The following is a 20,316-nucleotide window of genomic DNA, read 5'->3' as shown; positions in this document are numbered from 1 at the left end:
ATGATAGAATGGTCTATCAAAGATAGATGCTGCACCATAGCTAAGCAAGTGAGTGCATTCTAATTAGGGAGACTTTTTGTTTAAAGGGGCCCTGCGACACTATTTGAGCATGTATTATGCATGGGTTCTTCTGGTTTTCTAGCACACGCCGATATCGTTGCGCAAATGGCAAAGCCGAAATGGACACTGTTATAATTGTAATCCACGGGACAAAGTACCTTGATTTTAGACTACGGAGACACATTGGCCAGCTATTTTAGTTATGGGAAGTGACAACGACCATTCGATTTTTATTGGCTTGACACGACAAATAGCGTGCAATATTCATATGGTGGTAGCTATGCTATACGAGTGAATGCTGAAAGTAGGAAAAAATTTTTTTACATTTTCTCGAAAAGGAAACATTCTTGTGTTTAAATGATGTATTTTTAGAATAAAGAGCACAATACATAGCTTGCGAACGGGGCTATGGTATGCCAGCAACTAAAGGTGGAAACGGTGGAAACGCATGCCAGGTTTTAGCAAGCCAAAAAATGAAACAGGCAGTGGTCGCCGGCGTTGCCATAGAACACATCTTGCAACCAAGCAGAGAAGTAATCCAACTCGAAGCGTATGTGTGTATGTTACATTGTTTTACCGTGGTAGCGTCTGCTACCCGATGCACGTGATTTGTAGTAACCATGCTTAAGACGCCGTCGAAAAATGGCGGTAGTGAGGTATTGGGGGAAGGCCACCGTGAAGTGACATTTCCGGTATGTTTTTGTGAGACGGGCACTACGATTGGAAGCGGTCTTTGATGTCAGAAGGCTAGTGAAATGCCAAAGAGAAGGTTAAGGTTTCTCATCGACGTCTGCTCGAGTTTTCAACTTTGAGGACTCGTAACTCCATTTTCCCGGCACCAATTTCCATAATTCTTGTTGAATTTGTCTCAATAACCATGGCTCCACGCGTTGCGGTGCTAAATAAGCCTGTCTCAAAAGTGTTGCAGGACCCCTTTAAATGTTATAAAACACTTCTCTTTGTAGATTATTATGCAGCTGTGCAACTACAGATGTTGCACAGTTATGCTGATAACAGTTATCAGTCTAGTGGTGTGTGCCACTTGTCCTACATTATATGAGCATGGTGACTGCAAAGGTAAAAGTGCATCTGGGGCGCATATGAATATTGCAGTCAAGCTGCTAACTGTTGCAGTTTTAAACTGCATTGGTTTTGCGTATTCTCACATTGAAATGTTGAACTGTTCTGTTGTTTGCATGTTTTCATGTTGTTGTCATGTAGTAACAATGTTTTTTCTTGGACATCTTATAAAGAATAAGCATAATGAATGAAAGAGCTGAATTCTTACCATTTTCAATTTTTCTAGGGCGGCCAAACATGACCAAAGAAGGCCATGAAGTTCGAACATGCAGGGTGGCTGACCGAACAGGCTCAATTAATGTCTCTGTTTGGGATGAACCGGGCACATGTATTCAGCAGGGGGACATTTGCAAGCTCACCAAGGGGTCAGTACAACTTCTATGGTAATTCATTAGGAGTTGAACAAGGGTTTTTCTTCACTATTTATCATGTCACCCGCAGTGCCTCTAGGCACTACAGTGTAAGGGAGTTCAAAGGCAAAAGTTCAGCTAAAGGTTGTCTGGTTGTGGGTTATAAGGCACCAGAAAAAAAAAAAGAAATAGTAGCTAAATGGCCACACATAGAAAGACAGTAGGTAGCAAAAGAAACATCAGGTGGTGTAAACTACAAACCTTCAAAATGTCCCAACACAAATCTGGAAGCCCTGTTTGCAGCATCTGCAACCAAAATGAATCGCATGCAGTTGTTGAAAAACTGAATGTACTCGTGTAATGGCTGTAGGTTTTTTCTTGCGATTGCTGGAAAATCTTGAACATGCGCAACCTTCTCCTTTTTGGGAGCTTTGAAATATGGGCCAATGAATGAGGAAGCACCCCCCCTTCCTTCCCCCTACCATTTCATCTTTCTTTTCTTCTTTTGAGCTGTTGCCTGCTACAAAATCCTGCAGCCACAGTTCCTAGGAGCCCAAGCTTTGAGATTCTTTAGATGTGTTCCAGATTTCTTAGTACCCCTACAGTGTTATGCCTTGCAGTTGCATTCCGAGTTGCCACCGATTCTTGAAACATTTGAAGAAAGTCACCCCTTGTCGTAACGCATCATATTTACTATGGGATTTTTTTCGATTCAGCTAAAACAGTAAATGAGTACATAATCTGTAAGGCATCTCATTAGAAGCACATATGTGTATTCGTTTTAGAGGCTATTCCACCACCATCTTGAGTTTTGGTGAGCAACTGAGCAAGGTCCCCCGACAAATGCCTGATCGTTGGGGGGTTCTAAGTCGTGATATTGTGGCAGGGAGAAAAATTGTGGAGACACCCATTGCACGAAAAAAAGGAGACGTGAAATATTTTCGTAAATATTTCTGGTGGTACGTCCCTTTATTTAACAGTAGTAAAAATAAAAAGCAAAAACAAAACTTTTGTTTACTTGCTTGGAAGTAATCATTGGCACGTTGTGTGTTGCATAAAGATTCTTTCGGATGCATCCATTGCTGGCATTTAGTGCTGTAACTAGAATGCCTTTGTTTTGTGCAATGTGAGGTTTTTATGGCTTGCGTCACTGTCGAAATAGCATAGCCATCGCTGCGCGACTGCGAAGATGTACTCCAAAGAGAGATCTTTCATTTCAGGAACATGCTGTTCTCGTCTCGGAAAGCACACCTCTGTCTGTTTTTCCAGCATTCTGTTACAGCATGTCTGTCTCTCTTTTTGGGAGTGCAATAGCAGCACACACATTTAATCGATTTTAAACTTCTGAGTAGCCGGTCGGTTGTTCTGGGAAAAAAAAAAAAAACTGGAATTCTCGCAATACGTAGCCAATAACACTGTGAACCATCTCAAAAATAAAAAATGCAGGTAAATACAAGGTAGTTTTCAAATATATTTTTTCAAGGAAATTTTTAACAGAGTTTTGGGTGTAGCTTTTACATGGGCATGACTATTGCAGTATATACTGTACATTATACAGTGCAGCCCACTTACAATGATATCCAAGTGCCAACGAAACTCCATCGTTCTAAGCAATAATTGTTATAAGCAGGTTGAGAAAAGCAAGACAAAAGAGATGTCAGAACATTTTACTTGTATGGAAGTAAGGTACTGTGTACCTGTTTGTAGAAGAGCAATAGTCTATCAGCTTTGATTGCTTCATGCGAGGCTTGCGCATATCTCGCTCAAGAGCATCAAGGTTCTCCACATAGCTGAGCGGGAGGTCATTTGCGAAAACAATATTCCAAGGGACTGTACCATTCGTAGGACCACCTGCGATGAGAGTACCTCGGTCGGCTGCTCAGCTATTTCATCAGAGTCGCCACTGTCAGCGTTGTCCGCAACATGTATACAGGCAACGATTGCCTCACTGGTAAAGCTCTCGGACGTATCTGCAACATCCTACATGAAGCAAGTGCTTCAGAGGCAACGCATGTGCATTAAGCGCCGACCACAATTCCGGCAGCGCTTGGTCGACAGGGGCTTCGCAAGCCTCTCCTGGCATCGCTTTAGATGTTTGCAAGGAAAGCTTCTCCTCATCTCATTCCCTCGTCAGAAGAGCAGTCGACCTGTTTTCTGAGGGTGTGGACAGGGAGCGGGGCAAATGGTAGTGCATGCTGTCCACGTGGAGAGCCATTTTCTGTACACGTTGTAGCCGGATTCAATCGCTATATCCGATATTGTCGCAATGTAACATTGTAGTAAGGAATTTATTTTACCATAGAAAGCATACAACAGTGTATGGTGCCATTGTTGTTCATCGTTTTATCAGCTATATTGTTATAAACTATGCAGTGGGGATCCAATGGAACCATTTGTGCCATTTTGCTACCGTTATGCCTGTCTGCATCTGATTGCGCCCATTCAAGTACATCAAGCACTAACTGCACCAAAGTTCATATTTGGCCTGTTTAAACAGCAGTGGAGCGTTGCTGGCCCAGAATATTTTCTTGCGTTGGCACCAGATACTCAGCTTTGCCACACTGCCATAGAACCTACTCCCCCCTTTCCAGCGACACATTTTTTTCTATTGTAATAGGAATAACCAAAATATGCACGTGTAATTTCCTGTTGTCATTTCGGCATTTTGTCTTTAGTTTGGAAACTCATTGGTGTTATTTAGGAACTGTAAATGCAGTCTTCACACATAAGAAATTCTGTGGTTTTGTGTACCAAAACTATGAGCCGCCTTCTCACAGATTTAGAGTCGGGCATGTAATAGTGAGATATTATCTAGTATTCAATTTCGCTGTGCGAGGTTCTTCGCCATACCGATCCTTGTGCAAAGCTTATATGTGCAAGCGCGCGTCGGGCACGAAGGGGTGCCAGTGCTGCTCACATGCATCAATCAGCCAGCCAGTCAATCAATCAATCAATCAGTTGATCAATCAATATGTAAATAAATAAACCACTAAATCAATGTTTTTGTTATGACCTAAAAAGATTATTATAGAGCATAATTTATACGGACAAGGGTCTCAAAGTACAAGATTACATTGTAGCGCTCATCAAGAGTCTTCATTGTGAAACTGACATGTTGCGATGGTAAACCAAGTGCTACGGAAATTGGGCCAAGGGAACAGCAGCTTGCTGCAGTGAGCCATAAATAACACGTTTCTTCTTTATAATGGTAAATATAACAGCCAAAAAAAAAGTCACACAAGTCACTTTGTCACTTTCAGGCTGAAAAACTTTCCAACTGATTCCCATCTGTGCATTTAGTAGAAACTATGCTTGTGAGCGTTCCCAGCCTGCAATTTGTTGCAGTGAAGAATCTGGAGTGCTGTTGCTGCGAGAGTTCCTGCGTGTTCAAAGACTAAGCGAATGTGGATACAGCTCGCAGGGCTTCATTGTGAAATCTAAAGTGCAATAGAAAATTGCTTCTATACCTAATTAACTGTAAACTTGTGAGCAATAAGCAGTGTGTATTCGTATTAGTCGCAGGGCTCTAGTAAACCTTTCACAGAACCCATTTTGATATTTTCACAATTTCAAGCAGTAGTGGTGGTGTGAATAAGGGGCGGTTGCACCCTTTTTACAAAAACCAGGAAACAAGGAAGGACATTTTAACATCTGCCACTCGCAGGAACTATGTGCTATGCTTGCCTTGTCACTAATGCTCTACCACAATCCACATCTTGTGCACTGTGGTGAAGCCTGTAACACACATTGTTCGTTAATGTTGTTCATTAATGATGGAAGAATGTGCTTTAAAATGTTGCAGAGTTACTGCTGCAAGTTATCCCAAACTGCATTTTGTTGCTGCAAGCTTGCTCCGAAACACAATGTTTCTGGCGATAAATCTGCACCTAAATTCAGTTTATTGTGCTACAAATCTGCTCCAAAACTTTTTTTCCTGCTTCATAAATTGCTCCCAATCCAAAACTGGCTGGATCCCCACTGCGGCATCATTATAAGTGGACTCTACTGTAGTAGCATGGTTTTCTTGCTTATGTCATTCCTTTTACTTGTTTTTGTTTTGTTTTGTTTGTGTAACCTGCAGTTGTCATGAGAATTCTATCGGAGTGTGATGAAGTTTAAGGTTTGATGGAAGCCCATCTAGTCGGGATGATACCTGGTTGAAGGTAAAAAAACCTGGAGGCACTGCGCCGACCAAAGTAAAAGTTTAAAAGTAAAAGTTTAAAAAGAAAAAAAAACACACAAAAAGGATGTTTCAACTCCCACATGGAATCCTTGTTCACAGTGAAACGAAAACACGTGCAAAGCACTTCGCCTTATGTATGTTTCAATATATCACGCAGGCAGCACGCATATACTGACAGCAGATTACCATCGATCCTGTTTTAAGTTCGCGGAGTGGTTTGTATCACGAGTGACTCGAGACAAAACGCCGTGACAGTCCTTTTTCTCTAGCGAGAACACGTGCCTTCCCCCATTCGATTGTGGGACCACCTGACATATGCTCAGCCAAGGCACTGGATTTAACGTTTCCTTTTTTCACGTCATAAATGTGCGGTGTGAGGCGCCGTTCGAAGTCGCCACTTTCACCGGTATACGCATCGTCACAATGTCCTTTTGTGTTTTTTTAAAACTTTTACTTTGGTCGGTGCAGTGCCTCCAGGTTTTTCACCTTCAACCATCTATCAGAGTGTTATGAAAAGTCAAGTCTCCATTCTCTATGCACTCCTGAAGCTATAAGACAGTTTGGAGCTGTACATACTTTTGACGTTGATCCTTATTTCTGACTGGTACGTGGAATACCTCACACTTAGACAGAGTAAGCAAGATTACACTAGGGCTTGTTTTGTCTTGCTTGATTTTTCCCAATCTTAGTGTGCGTTATTCAACTGGCGTTGTGTACCAACAAATTTAAGCTTCTCTTCTTAAATTCTGACTGGTATATTGCATTTGTAGGTAATTTTTTTTTTCATGCCATTTGATGCCAAAAGCGGTGCCTTCACGTACATATTGCATTTGTAGGTCATTTTTTTTACATGCCATTAGATGCCAAAAGCATTGCCTTCACGTACAGTTCCTTCATATTATTTGATACTGTAAAACTGCTTGGCAGGAATACGAGCATGAGCATGGTACGATGAATGACTAGGTTATTGCTGCAATCCTAGAGTTTTTAAAATTCTTCAGCTGCTGCTTGAAACGCATTTCGATGTTTGCTTTTCATCCTCGGTTTTGACACAATGGGCTAAGTCAAACTTGTATTACTGTTCTGGAAATTTTATGCAGTTTCAAAAGTAATTGGCATCATATAAAAGGTGGATACGTCACATTGTCACTACCTTTGTTTATTTTTTTTATGAAAACAGTGTCAAGGGTGGCAAAGCTGTACCATTATGTGCCGAACCGATTTACATGCGGCATTCTGTGCCGAACCGCTCTTGTCACGCCAAATTTGTTTATCAGTGCGGTACTGCACCACACGATCTGAATTTCGCCGCAAGGTGTGACAGCCATCAAGCCTTCTGTCCTAAAATGTGGCTAAAGTGTTGTGTTTTCTTTTTTTTTTAAGTTAGAGTTTGTTTGCCCAGGCTATGATCACTTGAGCAGCAGCTGTGAGCTTCGATTCTGAAGACAGTCGTGATCACTGGCACGCCCAATAACTCGGCAGACACCAGTGTGAATGGCTTCTGGACCCTTGTACAAACTGCGCTATTAATGCGAAGAGACTGCAGAAAGAGCATCACTCTTTGGCTCGGCTGTATTCTCTTGCACCTGCATTTTTTAGTGTTACGCGATGTCAGATCCCAAAAAGTTAGCTGCCAGCCTTACTTCGTACATTACAGTTGGTTGATATTGCATTGATTGCTTTGCCGGTGCAGTGGAACTGTGATTTTTCTTTTCTAACTCAATGGCAGCATTCAGAAAAGAACAGAAAAGGTGCTCAAAAGAAGCGGGGGTGGTGTCCGATTACCGGAACAAGCTAGGATAGGTGCACAAGACTGCTCACTGAGTGCACGTGTATTATTGGTCATTTCACCGCTGTGCTACGTTATGCTGTGCTTATCGACGCTGTGGTTGACACTCGCGCACTCAGGTTTAACAAGTGGGGGGCTGTACATAGCTGAAAAAAGTCGCAGCTTTATCGCAAGAGTGAAGCAATCAATGCGGTAGCAAGGAATTTAGGATTTGATCTCGTGCAACTCTACAAAACGTTGGTATAAGAGAGCACGGCCACTACAGGTCGTGCGGTTTTTGCATTCTCTTCACAATAAGAACGGGGCACGTAGCCATGCAGGGGTGTTGCCAGGAGGTGGCACACTGGGCCCGTGGCCCCCCCTAAATGTTTTTTCGTCATTGCATTGAGAGCAAAAATGACCATTCCAAGGGGGTGCCCCTCCCGAAATCGAGGAGGTGCTCCTACCCGAAAAAAATTTCTGGCTACACCCTTGCATGTAGCCACGTGTATGTCCTCTCATGGCTGCCAAGCTAGTGCACCCGCCAGCGATCGCGACCATGCCCTTAGAAGCAAAGTTCACAGTTGCTGCTCGAACAACACCCTTCCCTTCCGCTCGCGTCTTTTCATCTCATTCAAATGGTTGGTGTGTTTCCTCTCTGCTTTGCACCCCGCCGCGGTGGTCAAGTGGCTAAGGTACTCGGCTGCTGACCCGCAGGTCGCGGGTTCAAATCCCGGCTGCGGCGGCTGCATTTCCGATGGAGGCGGAAATGTTGTAGGCCCGTGTGCTCAGATTTGGGTGCACGTTAAAGAACCCCAGGTGGTCGAAATTTCCGGAGCCCTCCACTACGGCGTCTCTTATAATAATATGGTGGTTTTGGGACGTTAAACCCTACATATCAATCAAATCCTCTCTGCTTTGACAGCAGGCCTCCCAAGTGGGTGATGCTTTCGCATGCACCCTGCGAGTGACGGAGAAGGGCTGGCTCGTGTGATCTCTGCTTTAGCTGTCTTCTTTGCCCCTGCTCAATCGCTTTCATACGTGGGTAGAACATTTGATGTGCAGGAGTATGTTATCAGTAGGGACTTCATATGGGACATGATGGCAACGGCGGTGGCAAAAATTGAGCATGGGTGACTGCTATCGCAATAAATGAGGCTATTGCTCAATTGTTTAGAAAATGCAGCATTGAACAAATGTTGCTTTACAAGTGCTGTGTAAAGGGGCTACATCTACAACTGCACCAAACTAGCTCAAAAAGGCCTTTCTGGCTGTTCCAAGCCTGCACTTTTGTCTGCTCCCAGGACTGCTGTCAAACCCATGTGCCCATTTCCACACCTGCCGTGTGCTGTATAAATGTAATAGCAATAATATCCTTCATTTTGACTAACTTTGAAGAATTGAAACAAATGGCAATAAAGAAGAAAGGCAGATTCTCTCTTGTCTGATCTATTTCTTTTAAACTGTAATTTTTCTATTCTAATACCTTTTCGATCATGTGGCAACAGGGCCCTTAAAATGTTCTTTAATGTCCTTTGTTTAAAGGGCCAGTAAACAACCCTGAGGTTCAAAAATTGTCATGAAAAGAAATACGTGCACTTCTGCTGAAAAGAAATACGTGCACTTCTGCTATGTGAACGTGCTGCTGCAAGAATTTCGTGAAAAATTTCTTTAATAAGGAAGTTACAGGTGTTAAAATGTCCGTTTCTGCCGATTTCAAATTTACGCGCATGGCCTTGCCACCTTTCCCCGCCATTGGGAGGGTCAAGGCATAGCTTGTCGTCGTTCCTTCGTCCACTTCGGAAACACGACGACATTATGTCATTGATGCGTCGTTGGCACGCAGCCAACGACTGAGCACAGTATTCCCGACATGAGCATATATCATAGCGGCGCAAGAAGGAAGCGCTGCTTGAAGAGCACCCTTCCTCTAGTGGAGGCACCTCGAAGGCTTTCATTCTTGCAACACCGCTTCTCCTGGTAGTCTCGGGCTCCAGAAAACGGCAGAGGGTAGCACAGGAAAATGAAAACGCGGACTGTGCGGCCGGAACTACTTTACTGCAGGGCCAAGGCGCCATTTCGTAGGCCAAAGCACCAATTGCATGTGGTATGTAAAGTGCTCAGTGGTATGTAAAGTTCCCATGGGTGAGCTTGCAGCATTGCACGTACGAGAGGGACTGGTCAGGCTAAAGAAATAATCGTGAGAATTGTTTTTCGAAATAGAGGGTCCGTGTGGCGCGCAGCGCTGCAGTGTTCATAAAATGTGACCACTGCGGTCCATTCTACCAATTAGCTAGCATGTTTGAGGGGTGTAGAAAAAGTCTGAGCCTGTTTACTGGCTCTTTAAACAACTTTAGAACGGGAGTGGCTGGTAAAAAAAGCTCCACCTACTGAAGTCTCGCGAGATTTAAGGAGGATTTTGTTGTTGCTGTTTTTAATGTGACAGCTTTAGAAGGGTACTGAAACAAAAATTTTGAGTTGTTTTCTTTCATCCAATGAAAGGCCAAGCTCCAAGAGCATAGGAAATGTAGTGCTAAGGGCAAGTTCACCCTGTGTATGCGCTTAAAACGTAGTTTCAATGGCTACTGTAGCCCAATGTCGCAACACGGTATGAGGGTCACATCATGTGCTCATGCAAAATATCTTGACGTTTCCATGGCCACTCCACACCGTGGCTTCATTGGTGATTCACAAGCAGCCAGCCATTTTGGAAGTTTCGGTGCCTGATGTCATCACAACTAGCAAGATTGATGTGTGAAGCCGTCAGAATTAATACTGTAGCCTAATGTTAAGATAGTGTTAATTTCAGTAGGTGCACAATGGTAAAATTAACTCCAATATCGAAATAAAATATTAGCATCTGCTGAGCTTCACACTTTCTCAGAGCTGTTTTTGTATATAGGAGATTCGTATGCAGAGTCAACTGACCTTCGAGGTGTCGCTACGCCTTTAAGCACCTCACCAGGATGTATAATGCAGCATGTGGTACAAAGCCTCGCGTGATCTCGCATACAATGATAAGCAAGAAACAGAATTTTAGCTGGATCTGAACTCGGGCATTCAGCGTTGCAGTCTAGCATTTTGCCACAAAGTCATGCCAGCACGTCAAACATTTTTGGAAGGTGAAATGCTAGAAGCCCTTGTCATGTGCGATGTAGGTTCATGTTAAAGACGACCAGATGGCCGAAATTTTCAGAGCCCTTCATTACTGTTTGCCTCATAATCATATTGTGGTTTTGAGATGAGAAAGAGACCCAATGCAGGTGCCATGTTGGTTGAGGGGTCACTAGCAGATGTGAAGGAGTCATGCAACGGATTTGGCAGAAGTGTAGAACCACCCTGTGGTCACACCATGTAAATTTTTGTGGCAAGCGAGTGGTTTAAAGCTGTTCAAAGGACTCAGCCATATTCATCATCATCAGCAGTAGCATTAGCACAGTGTGCAGCTCTGTAGCTGCATACATTACTTTACTGGGTACTTTGCTACTTTGCAAAATGGTGCTCAATATTGGTGGGCCGGATTGCTTGTGTCTTCAAGTCATCTTAGCTTAATGCATAAGGCACCCCGTGAGTTTTTTTAAACACATGAGCTGTCGGCATACATATGAAATAGTGATGAAATGGTTCAAAATTTGTAGTTCCTGCAAATTAGTTCACATTGAGAGTATGCCATGTGCTTCTGTGGTGTGTGATTTTACTATGTTTGTAAAGCTGCTTGTGTTGGTGTTCGACATTCAGAACCTAAATATTTGTTTATAAAAATGTTTTTCTCCAGATATGCTTCTCTTTGGAAAGGCTGTCTTACTTTGTATACTGGTAAAGGGGGTGACATTCAGAAGATTGGCGAGTGAGTATGGCCTTGTGTGAATGTTTTGTAATGTCGTGCCTGTGGCAGCTGTTCTCAGTGCCATTTTTTTTTCTTTCAGATTTTGCCTTCCGTTCAATGAAACTCCATTTATGAGTGAACCAAACCCAGAATTCATGCAGCAGTTGCAGGCCAAATTGGTTAGTAGTTTTTGTTCATGTTTTGAACTTTGCATGCATTCCAGAGGCCAGAAACAGGGCCTCCGAATTCCTTGAACTTAATCGGGAAAGCAGTTCTGGCCAGTAGAGTGTTCTCTAAGAATTTTATGTGCATTTGTTTTTGTTTTGTGTTAAAAGTATTCAATAAATGCTGTTGATTCTACCCCGGTTAAGTTGGAATACATTGAACAACTTGCAGTAATTTTTTTAATGTGATGAAGACTTCGTTCATTAGGACATATTTGATCACAGCCTGGTTCATTCAGAGGCCCTGGTATCGCCAAGTGCAAAGTGCCACCAATGTGTGATACAAAAAGAGGACTCAGTGATAGCATTCAGCTTGATCTCAGCAGTTGCATACAGAAGTATGTGTTTATGCTTCAAGAGACCACTTTGTTTCAGTTTGTTTTTATTACAAAAATTAGTATTATTATTCTAATTGACCTCTAGAAGTGCTTGTGCAGAGTGCTTAATTTTAATACTATACGACCATCTGTACTTATCAGCAATTCCACCCACTGCAGTTGCCTGTAAAATTAGCCGAGAAAGCACAGTATGCTAATGTCTCTGTCCTGGTACTTGACTGCAGCAAAAGTTGATGTAAAGAGCTTGTCGAAATAAAGTACCAAGTTGTCTATGACAGCAGGTACATCACCAAATAGTGAATGTCTAGGTTGTACTAAAAGCACTTACACCATCAGAGTAGTTTTTCATTAAAAAAAAGATTACGCCAAAAACTTCATACACGCATTGCTTTTGCATTACTTTATCGGAAGCATCAGGAAAAGACTCGTTTGATTACAAATATGAAGTGTATTGGGGGGAATGTTAGGGGACCTGTGGTCATGAGGCTTAAAAAGGTTACAGCTGTCGGTGAGAAAACAAAGAGCAGTAGAATATTTCCAGTTTCTGGGATGCCATAAACATGCATGCATGTGTGAATCTATATTTATTCTGCTTGGTGCGGTGTAGCTGCTGCAGCTTAGAGGCACAATTATTAAAATGTGAAAATGTAGAACCGGTTAAATGCTCCGAAAGTTGATGTGCTGCTTTCAAGTGAGATTTTAGCTGCCCTAGAAGATGCACTGAAATGGTTTTGATCATTCACAATACTGAATGCTTTAAAAATGATGATTGCAGTTTGTGTAGCCTGATGAATGGCTCTGTGGACCTGGTTGGATGATCTGTGTACTGTCTAACATTTTTTTATAGCTGAGAGATGACAAAAAATATTTTCTAGGTGCCTAAATATGACATTGGGATCACATTCTTTTTGTTCAACATTGTTTTGATTCAAGTATTCTGAAATGTTGTGTAAATTATTACAGCCAGCTACTCAAAATTTGTAGGTTGTAATAGCCCATGCTGACTGCTGTTTTTGTGTGCATGCAGAATGCCAACGTCGACCAGCGACGGTCACCGACTTCGCAGGTGGGTGGGGCCAGTGGCGACTCCCTAGGTGCTGCAGCACTGTCCACACCAGCCCCAGGTGAGTGCCGTGCACTGTCTGGTTGCGTGACATGGCAGCTCACAGCTGGCTCGCTTCAGGGTGCAGTCCGGTGCCGGCGCGTGTGTCACTGGCTCAGCTCTGACACTCGGGCACGGGGAGGACCTCTCGGCGCCTCGTATAGTCTGTACACTTCTTGTGGCTTCTACTCCACAGCCACACCTCTCCCCCCTTGTTATTGTATCCTGTCCGCACTTGTGATGGGATAGGGCACACCAAGCAGCAGCTTGTGTCACTCCCTGGCAGCTGTGTTAAAATGAGAATAGTAGCACATGATATTCATAACCTTGGCCACTTACAGCAATTTTGCTTGATTCCATAGTAGGGTGAGCAGGAACCACACAAGCAGAATGCCTTGCGGGGTAACTTCAGCTGTAATATGTTTGGATTTCTTTGTTTCAGCACCTTTCATTAGCTTTTCAATTTCTACTGACACCTTGAAAACGGAATCTTCTACTTAAAAATTATACCCTTGTCAAACGGCAGCTGCAATGTCATGCGCTGCAAATTACATTAGGCATTGATTTCATTTTTGTTGCTGCTACACGGGCATCGTAAGTTACATTCACACCTAATAACATTCGTTCATTGAATGTGTTCACTGAACTCGTGGAAGCACGACGTGTTCTCTCAACAGGTGCTTGGCAAAAGATTACAAAATTGACATCCTAAAGCAAATGTAAACTATGTTCAGATGTTCATTAAAGGTTGTTGTTAATTTTTGAGTAACTTTTTAACGTGCAACATTATAGTGGAAGCAATTTGTGCAGCTATATTCTCTTTTCCAGAATCTGACTTGACATATGGCGCCTCCTGTCGGTCATGTTTACAAACGCTCACTGTTGTTTAGGTGTAGCCTCGCCGTGTTGGACTTGCTAGTATCATAATATGCACGCACATGTTGGACACCTGTTCAGGGAGAGTGCATTCAAACCAATTTTCTATTTTTGGGAAGTGCCACATTTCTGTTATTTGCTGACGAAAGCGAAGCCCAAAGAGCAGCCGAGTAAATGAATTGGCGTGTAGGTGCAGATCCTTCGTCTGTGATCTTTCTTCAATATCAAGCTTGAGGTGTTTCAGTCATTCCAATGCTTCATTCGCAGCAACCAAAAAGCAATTATAATTCGTTTGCACTGAACATAAGTCTATTGCAGTCACGAATTCATAAACGCTGTCACGGTTCCAAATATTGCCTACTACAAGTTGTGAGCGGTATTAAGCTAGTCATGCTTTGGTATGAGGATTTTTTTTGTACTGATGCTGTTTTATCACGCCGCTGTATATTTTCAACAAGCCGGACAAAGTTATGCAATGTTAAGTCAATTAAATGCACCATTTGTAACTTTTTGGTAACATAGCAGCCTGCCGATAAACATTGACATCAATTGTGAATGTCATTTCACGTAGCCATGTAGACCAGGAATGCAAGATCGCAATGGCATTGATGTTCGTCATTTGCTGCAAATGACATTACACAGGCCATTTGACAGGGGTATTAGATGAGATGCTAATAACCTGAGTTTTGTTCAATACACTTACATCGCTGCACTATGTCTTTTTATTTGGCGAAGTTTTGTTTATATTATTAAGGGGCCATTCTATCTTCCTTTGAAGTGCAGTTCTGCATTCACGTAAAATTCCAACATTTCACAGATAGAGCAGTCTTGGATCACTTGCCTTGGCCTCTCTTTAGACGCGTTTGATTCACATGGTGGTGATATTGCTGCGTAACCTTCATGTTTGGTGCACTGACTAAATTTATTTACAATAGATTCATCTTAATTTTGACTTTGATAGTTCCAACTTTAGGTTAATGCAAACAAATATCCAATTCTTGGTTATCCCAGTTAAGTTTTCAATCTATTAAAAAGCCACCTAATTCAAACAGAGCCATCGCATAAATTCGATTACTTCGTAGATTTTGCTTGTTCGTGCCATAAAATATGTGTACTAACAATCTCGCGTTGATTAAAAAAAAAGGGGGGGGGGGATCGAAACGCGAAATGGTGTGGTTTTGATTGCATGCAGAATGGTTCTTTAGTTACCATACTGCCATGCAGAAAATGTCTAAAATAAAGGCGTGGGCGTGGGTTTTTTTTGGCTGTCTTGCGGAGCAGCACGTTTTGTCCCTGACGCACATGTACATGTGCTGTTTTATAACTTATTGCGGTATGATCATGCTGAGATCTGGAAACATTACTAGCTTTCATTCGCATGTCTGTGACATTGCTGTGGCCCCGAGAAAGAATAAATAAAAAAACACATAAGCTTTATTACGATGTGTACCTCGCTTTACTCATTTTAAGAATATCCCTAATTTCTAAGTTGGCACGTACTCTATTTTTATTGTGTAAAAACTGTTCGACATAGGAAAAATTCTGAGCTGAAGTCATGCAGGCATACCCCAAGTATGGTCTGCAAGTTGGCTTCACTGCCATGCTTCACATCAATGCAAGGAAGGCATTCTATTTTTCTGCGGCTTGTAGTTTGGGGTACAGCTTATATGCAGGGGTGGGTTATACATAAAAAAATACTGCACGCATTTGTGTGTTTCATTGCTCGACAAATTAGTATGTTGCCATTCGTTATATTTAAGACTGATAATTCAAACAAAACCGTGGCGTCCCCTTGAGTTTGTATTATCGAAAGCCTAGTGTATATTTAAATCATGTATCATTCCCACATTTGAATTTACCGATTGCCGTAAGGGAAACCTGAGAATAATGAAGTGCATGACGAATGTCTGAGCACTCAAGAATTGTCCTTAAAATAAGCACTTAGCACAGTAAGGTAGCTCAAGTTAACCCCGTTAAAGGCCTAAACTGAGATGCCAGGAGGCTTGTCTCTGTGAGCTAAGAGTGTGAAACGTTGAGCTAATGAGGTGTAGAATGTACACTGTGATAAAAAAATTTGTTGGTTAACTTCAGTTTTCATTGTCCTGTGTGAATTCAACATCACATAAGTGTGATAATGACATGCAACTTTGCTGTCACTGTTTGTAAGCAAGTTTTGGAGCATAAGTTTGCCCATATAGTAAATAGGCTATTATGCGGTATTCCTTTCCATACCATTGCTGTTGTATGAAAAAACAAAAAAATGGAGCGTTGAGGCCTGTCAGGCCTCAACGCTCCATCAACAAGTGGCCATCAGGATGACTCAAGTCAGTGGTGTCTTAGCTGGAAGTTGACAAGCCTCCCAAGCATTAGACTTGTAGAAACATGCAATCTCAACTTCACTGCCTTTATATCTAAGTTCTGCTACACTACCCTGAAGACAAGCTTTAAGGACTACCTACTAGTAATTTTAGAATAAGTATTAACCTTGAAAAATTGAATCTGGAACAGTTTCTCTGTTCAATACTTTTGGTTATGTTAGCAGTTAAATGGTCTTTATTATAAACAGTGCTCCATACTCATACTAATCAGTGGTGGCCTCTAGAATACTAACCTGGGATGAGCGACATTGATTCCACAAGTGCTGGGTGTTGAGAGTGTGGCCTTGCATTACTATTCTATGCAGGTCCATTCTAGAATTTTCATGTACTAACTCACCTCATTATAATTGTATTCTATGCAGGTCTCGCTTTTTTGAACGCTGCAATTTAGTACACATAACTGCATCTAACTATTAAGAGCCTGTATGGTAGAGCAGCAATGTAAGCCATCTTGGTTTTATGCATTTTCGTTAGTTATCATTGTTTCTTTGATAAGAGTACTGCATAAGAAACGTATTTGTCATCTGCATCCAGCATTGTCCTAGTGTTGGGACATTAGGTTTTTGTGAAGTTGATCTAAGCAGCGGCAAGTGTGCGCTCATATCAGGTGGTCATATCCCCTTCCGGTGCAAATTAGGATGTGCTGTTCGTAAATGTTTGAATTTCGTACGGCATAATTCTAATGCACTCATTATTACATTTCAGGAAGAAACCACTAAGAACTTTTTGGTTTTGCAAGTTTTGATAATTATTACTAATTAGCAAATATTTAGATGTCTCTTTATGCTGCAGTCACTTATGTTCGATTTGGCACAATAAGAAGGAGCAAATAAAAATGATACCTATAAAATGTGTCCCGAAACGCACCACATTGAGCAACCTGTCGGACACTGTAGTACCTTTACGAAAGTATTCGGCTGCAGTCGCACGCAGCAGTCAAGACACATCGACTTTGCAGAAGGTTCAATTGATCTTATGCGCATTGTGTCTTGCCTTCTCTTTCCCACTAGTGGGAGGAACTGGCAAACACAAGTCGCATCCACATATGTGTACCCTGCGCCTCAAGGGGATATAAGGATCGAAGGTTATGGGTTCCTCCCATCAGGGCTATACCCAGACATTTTGGGGAGGGGGGGGCACCTACATTATTTAGGGGAGGGCATCCCCTTAAAGTGGCCATTTTCTGCTCTCTATACCACGGTGAAAAAAAGATTTCAAAGGGGGGGGGGGGGGGCACGGGCCCAATGTGCCATTCACTGGCAACGCCTCTGCCTCTAATGACAGTGCTAAGAAACACACTATTGGTGATAAGCATGCAAATTGAAGCCGATTGACATTATTGTTGGCATGTTGACTTGCACATGTAGTTTAAAGGCACACTAAAGAGCAAAACAATTTTCACATATACGTCTTTACTTTTATAATGAATACACTCGCATAATAAACGCACCTCCAACTTCAGTCATCAAAATTTTTATTTTATTTTTCTCCTGCGTAATAACCGCACCCCCTACATTAATCCGCTGTAGTCCTGCTAACCGACACCTGGTGCCTCCTTGCTCGTTTGAGTTCTTGTTTTTTTTTATTTTAATGCCAATGCATCTCAGCCACCTAGGTTCGCACCCTCCCCCCCTTCGCCTACAGCCGCGCGCTGTATTGCTTTTTTTTTTTACCTGTACGTGGCATGTCCCCTGTCTTTTTAATTATCTGTGTGCCACAGCGGGGCTTGCGAACGATGCGAGTGTAGAGACATTGCAGCTAACAGGCACATAGCGAGTGGAGGGCACGACACTGTCCCCACCAACCGACGGTCGCTTCCTGATAATACGAAACTTTAAGGCCCAATCACATGCACGCAATTTTCAAGTGACGACGACAGGTTTTGCTGTCACCATGGCTGTCGCAAAGAGTAATTCGTCGCCATCACGTCACAGGTCTCTGGAAAGCCAGAAAAATTCGCTTGTCGCCCAGAAATGATTATGACGATTTCCGTAACATGGTAGCGCTCCGGATTCTCGCTTTAGTTGCAATTTGCTTTTTATGCTTGATACTGTAGAATCTCAATTATACGAGTTTGAAGAGAGCACGCAAAATATTTGTATTACCCTGAATTCGAACGAACCAAAAACAAGTCAAAGCTGATTATGAAGATGAACAAGAACTTTATTGGTGTCAATTATTTCTGGCTGAAAAAAGTCCATGATGTTCTTTTGAACGTTTGTGCCTTCACCACCTCTCAATAAAGTGCCGCGTTCCCTCACTCATGCTGCTGGCGCTATAAGGCGCGTTCACACTTGGCATCAAAGGGAGCAAAAGTGGTATAACTATTGAAAATTCACTCACTTCGCCGCTAAAGCAGCCAGAAAAATGCACCACGAGGTTGATACGAAAAATATTAGTCCAAGAGAATTCACACTCGCGAATTCAAGTGGAAACGCCAGAGCGGCCGCAAATGCACGTTTGAACCCGTCGAAACTGTTCACGTTTGTTCCACCCCTTGTATACATGTACTGCCGCCATCTTCACCGCATGAAAATTTGTTCCTGAGTATTAAAATCCCCACCGAGTTCTAGTCATGCATGAAAAGCACTGAAAAGAAACGGTTTACACCTTTACAAACGTTGTTTCGGGAGATACGTCGGAAGAAGCGGCATGAGTAGACGCATCGGCACCGGCGACGACTGATTCAGCTGGCAGTGCAAAAGAGAGACACGCTAGGGCATGCCGATTCGCTGCTGCTGCACCTTCTTCTACTTGCGGTGTTTGCAGCAATCGTAATCCAAACCAGGCTCTCGGTGAACGCGTCTTTTTTTGAGGTTGTGAGCTTTGTCGTGCTGTGCAGGTAGTTCGTGATTGCGCCGTCGCCTTGGCCGCCATCCTGTATGTAGCAGTGGTAGAGCATTCAACGTGTTATTCAATCTTGAATGTACGACTGGTTTTTCACATCATGTTGTCTGAGAGCTAGCGCAGGTGGTGTAGTCAAAGCCATAGCAGAAAGGCAATCTCCTGTCGTGTGGTGGCAAAATTGGTCTTGGACCCATTTTTCGCGTCGGCCTTGCGGCATCGTTTTCCGGCCACAATTCCAACGGCGAAGCGAGGGAAATTCCGGTGAGTTCTGCTGCATTCGCTCTCTTCGAGGCCAAGTGTGTACGGGCCTTCCTGCCACAAACTAGGTGCGTTGCATCGCTCGCGTGCAGCGGTATATGGTGCGTTCATATCATCCGCGTTTGCTGGGGAAACTGCTCGTATAACACCGAATCACGGCATATTTTATATAATGTAGTTAATCCGAAGCAGTTTTAAAATCCGTATCATGGCGAAATTCACATCAACCATACTCGTATTATCGAGATTCTACTGTGTACACGTATACTTCAAGGAACGAAAAATATAGGCTACCTTTTCTACAGGAACTTCTCATGTGGACAGCGAGGCGGGGGCCATATACTATTATTCTTGTTATCGATGGTTTCTTTTAATGCTTTGGGGGTCGCTTGCGGCAATGTTGGTTACTTGCTGCAATGTCAATGCATAGTCGCGATCGTTGTGCGAGGTTGCCACGAAGTTGGCAAAGTGTGTTGTAGCGCACGCTTCTGGGCGTCCCTTCAGATCAGAGCAGATACCATTTTTGTGGTTAAACGATTGCGAAAAAAGATAGCCGCAAAATGCTTTTATTGAGTGCGCGGGCAGCACAGAAACTGCTTGCAGAAGATAGCGCCTTCAACCACCAAAGATGAGTGAAGTGCAACAAAGAAGCTGTTTCCAAACAGTGTACGCGTATGTCAATTTCGAAAGGCTAATCGACCTAACTTTTTTTTGCATTGCCGAGTTTTCTACTCATCCCAAAAAAGTTTTCATGAAATTTGCCCCGTCTAAAAATGAACCCCTAACTTTGCTTCAATTTTTGGAGAAAAAAAAGTGCGTTGATAACGCAAGTAAATACGGTATTAGTAACGTACAGTTTTGCAATCTTGAAAACACCGCTCTTACTGCGAGACTCATTTGGTAAGCGAGAAAACACACGAACATAAAATGTGGGTGGAGGCACCACCTTGAGATTCCCGCACGAAACACTGTGACGTTATAGATTTTGAAGCCGTCTTCTGGGTCCTACTTAGCTGCTGATCAATA

General features: G+C 42.7%; 2 protein-coding genes across 6 annotated transcripts in view; one reads left to right on the top strand and one right to left on the bottom strand.

Moving 5' to 3' along the window:
* Positions 1-20,316, top strand: part of LOC119175727 (SOSS complex subunit B1) — a 51,260-nt gene that overhangs the window by 3,133 nt on the left and 27,811 nt on the right. The window contains exons 3-7 of one of the 3 annotated variants that reach the window (XM_075881980.1): positions 1,367-1,505; positions 11,217-11,288; positions 11,368-11,446; positions 12,857-12,953; positions 13,013-13,094. In XM_075881980.1, coding sequence (XP_075738095.1) covers positions 1,367-1,505; positions 11,217-11,288; positions 11,368-11,446; positions 12,857-12,953; positions 13,013-13,056 — 431 coding nt within the window. In that variant the 3' untranslated portion in view covers positions 13,057-13,094. Of the gene's footprint in view, positions 1-1,366; positions 1,506-11,216; positions 11,289-11,367; positions 11,447-12,856; positions 12,954-13,012; positions 13,565-20,316 lie in introns of those variants that run through there. The other 2 variants (XM_075881979.1, XM_037426680.2) reach the window with 2 other exon arrangements.
* Positions 13,047-20,316, bottom strand: part of LOC142777500 (uncharacterized) — a 116,469-nt gene continuing 109,199 nt past the window's right edge. For 2 of the 3 annotated variants that reach the window (XR_012888140.1, XM_075881983.1), the window contains one exon: positions 13,079-13,217. Coding sequence is in view for 2 of the 3 variants with exons in the window: in XM_075881983.1 (XP_075738098.1) it covers positions 13,204-13,217 (14 nt within the window). In the remaining variant the exon portion in view is untranslated. Of the gene's footprint in view, positions 13,218-20,316 lie in introns of all 3 variants that reach the window. The other variant, XM_075881981.1, reaches the window with a different exon arrangement.

The sequence above is a fragment of the Rhipicephalus microplus genome, chromosome X (assembly GCF_043290135.1).
Source record: "Rhipicephalus microplus isolate Deutch F79 chromosome X, USDA_Rmic, whole genome shotgun sequence".
NCBI classification, from domain to species: domain Eukaryota; kingdom Metazoa; phylum Arthropoda; class Arachnida; order Ixodida; family Ixodidae; genus Rhipicephalus; species Rhipicephalus microplus.
Note: the sequence above shows the minus strand (reverse complement) of the source record. Positions and strands in the feature narration are given on the sequence as shown.